Below are 2,889 nucleotides of genomic sequence, written 5' to 3' on the forward strand. Positions count from 1 at the left end.
GAGGAAATGGTCTATAGGTTGTTCTAATATACTGTGACAGGTACCTTTGTAGTGATATAATTACAGACACATTTTTGTTTGCTTGTTGTTATACTACTACATAATTTTATCTTTACCATTCTTATTTTTATTACCATTACTATTTAGCATCATTTTCCAGCACGCTTGTTTTCATTTTTTTTATTTCCATGTAATGTTTCACACCTCAACAATACAGTTCCATTCATTGAGCAGTTTTTCACCATTTGCTGCGCGTGGAGTTCGGGCGAAGGGAAGACGCGACGCGTTCCCTCCAAGGCCGTCTGAACGCTACGCTCGCCGCCCAGGGGGGACGTACTGTGACCTTTCACCTGACTTCAAGGCAGGCCAACTTATCTTTATGCTTTGATTTGTGGTTATGAGTAATCAAGTATACTTATACGTTTTTAATATTAATACTTTACGTGTTATTTCTAACATATATACAGTACGACAGAAAATTTTAATATTTGAACTGCCAAAGGGATGTGAGACAATGAAACAGTCAAATAACGATATGTATATGAAATATCCGAAATGTTAAGGAACATAAAAACGCGCCTAAATATTTTTAGCACACTTTGCGATCAGTCTTTCTCCTTCCAGAATAATGCAATTCCAGTCTACTGAGAAGAGCTTAACCTTCATGCTGGAAAATCACCAGGATCTGAGCGCAGCCAAGGAGGCCCTGTTGACCTGGAACGCTGGCTGGTCAGGTCGTAGCTGTGGACGCGCCTGTGATGATAGCATCACAATAACAAAGGTCACTGTGCAGAACGTAGAGAAGAGTGGTCAGCGGTAAGTTCGGGGGAGTTTGAAGGTGATAAAAGAGTCATTGAACTTTCTTATTAAACATTTCTTTAGAATGTGTATACTTCAGGGGAGTTCGAGGAAGAGCCACTGAAGTTTCGCGTAAATTTCTCCTTGTAATATTTGTATAGCTTCGTCAAATGTACGTTGATATTTTTTTTTAATCATAATGTCAATACAGCCACGGATAAATCTGAAACGGTGCTGACTTTCTGCCAACAGGAGACAGCTTGGGCGATCTGCGCAAGATGATTGTCAGCGGCCAGCCGACACCGCCACTAGATTGCTTAACGGAGGCACGGTCAAAGTGCCACTATCACAAGAGTGCCAAATAGTATGAAGAGTATTGATGAAGAATTTGATGCTTCTTTGTAACTAGTGGGATTTTCTTAAAGCGGGTATAAGGAATCGTCTCCAAAGAGGCTTGGATATTAGCTGACAACAATATAACGTTGTCATATGAAGATGTAGTATGGACAACAGTTAGCCAAAGATTACTGCGACAGCGGCTTCTGAGTAAAGGCATTGGCTCAAGTTACTTTACCCGTAAAACCTTGTCAAAGAAAATCCAGGTCTAAGGTCGAATTCATAGGCATATTAGATCTAGGCATAATGGTTCGAGTAACAGACCATAATATACAGTGTTGCTCAGTCTCCATTACGGAAAACGATGCGATGAGACTTCAGCGTCGATTAGAGACTGATAATTTTTTACTGTTGTATGACGCGATTAAGAATGTACATAATTGTACAATAGAAGTCATAGTTTTGCCGAATTTAACCGAATTGCAGATATTGTTATGGTTATTAAAGAAATTACACACATTTTAAACCGAAGTCTGGACTTGGGCATCGCATCCACATTCTTTTTCCGTGATGGCGGTCAATTTAAGCTTAAGTTTGACCTTAGCATTAGTCTTGATTCAGGTCAGCTTAACAAGCCTTGATTACTATTGCTTCAGATAATGACGGTTAGTTTGATCACTACCTGGGTGATTAAGGTGAAATCATGATGATATTTAAACCTAAGTCACTGTTTTACATCGCATGGAGTTTAGGTCATCAGAGAGATAGGTTAAACTCCTAATAACATGTAGCCTAGATTATTAAAATGGCATTAAATCAAAGACATCAATTTTAAAATATATCTTTTAGTGAGCGAATGAGTATGCAGAAGGTTTAAATAAGTGCTTATTTAGACTTTGACATTGCGTAACGCTACAATCAAAGCGGGGATTTAAAATAAGCTCATGTTGGCATTAGAATAGTGTAAGATAGTATTACATAAGGTATCCTAGCTTGATTCTCATCATTATCACCACTTTTATCATCTTTACTCACATCACATATCATACCAACAAATGCAAGACTGCAATTGCAAGCATTGTATGAATAACTGTTATCATCCTATTCATATCATTTGCCATTATTATTGAGAATTTTTTTTTCATTAATCAGCAAATTACATTGTTAAACGTTTCAGCGATCTTTTCGTCTTCTTTCTGTATGTTGTATTATGAGAAGATACGTTGTAGAAAAAAAAAACATAGTCACTTTTTCTTGTATATTTTATTCCCTTTGTTCGCTATCTATAAATCAGGAAAAAAACAGTAGATACAGTCTGTGCGTGTGCGTGTGAGTGCATGCGTGTAGTTATGCAGATATATTACGCAATTATGAATCATGTTTGTCATAAATGGCAGCTCATTATACAGTATGATTGTCAATCTCCCAAGCATTTATCATCCCTAATAAATCACACGATGAATACAAAAATAAATCGCTCAGCCACCTCATAGTCGACATATATCCCTATATGATTACGCAAAGTAATTAATTAACGCGAGATTAATTGAGAATCTCAGCGCCCATTGCAACAGCTGACTTTTAAGAGGTAATATGATTTGGCATTTAAACACTAAGTTCGTCCCATTTTGCTATTGCACACTGTTGCAAATTCCCTGTGATGTTAAGGTTGATGCGTATTCCGTTTATGTGAGTAAAAGAACATATGAGAAAAATATTAAATAGGGTAAATAAAACACTATGAATTATTCAACC

At 37.1% G+C, this 2,889-nt stretch overlaps 1 protein-coding gene across 3 annotated transcripts in view; it reads left to right on the forward strand.

Moving 5' to 3' along the window:
- The window catches only part of LOC119587132 (pancreatic triacylglycerol lipase-like), a 19,007-nt gene extending 16,621 nt beyond the window's left edge, over window positions 1–2,386 (forward strand). For all 3 annotated transcript variants that reach the window (XM_037935884.1, XM_037935885.1, XM_037935883.1), the window contains exons 9-11: window positions 235–361; window positions 625–816; window positions 1,051–2,386. In XM_037935884.1, the coding sequence (XP_037791812.1) occupies window positions 235–361; window positions 625–816; window positions 1,051–1,168 (437 nt within the window). In that variant the 3' untranslated portion in view covers window positions 1,169–2,386. The remainder of the gene's footprint in view (window positions 1–234; window positions 362–624; window positions 817–1,050) is intronic.
- Window positions 2,387–2,889: the final 503 nt, after the last annotated feature.

This window comes from Penaeus monodon, chromosome 22 (assembly GCF_015228065.2).
Source record: "Penaeus monodon isolate SGIC_2016 chromosome 22, NSTDA_Pmon_1, whole genome shotgun sequence".
In the NCBI taxonomy this organism is placed as follows: Eukaryota; Metazoa; Arthropoda; class Malacostraca; order Decapoda; family Penaeidae; genus Penaeus; species Penaeus monodon.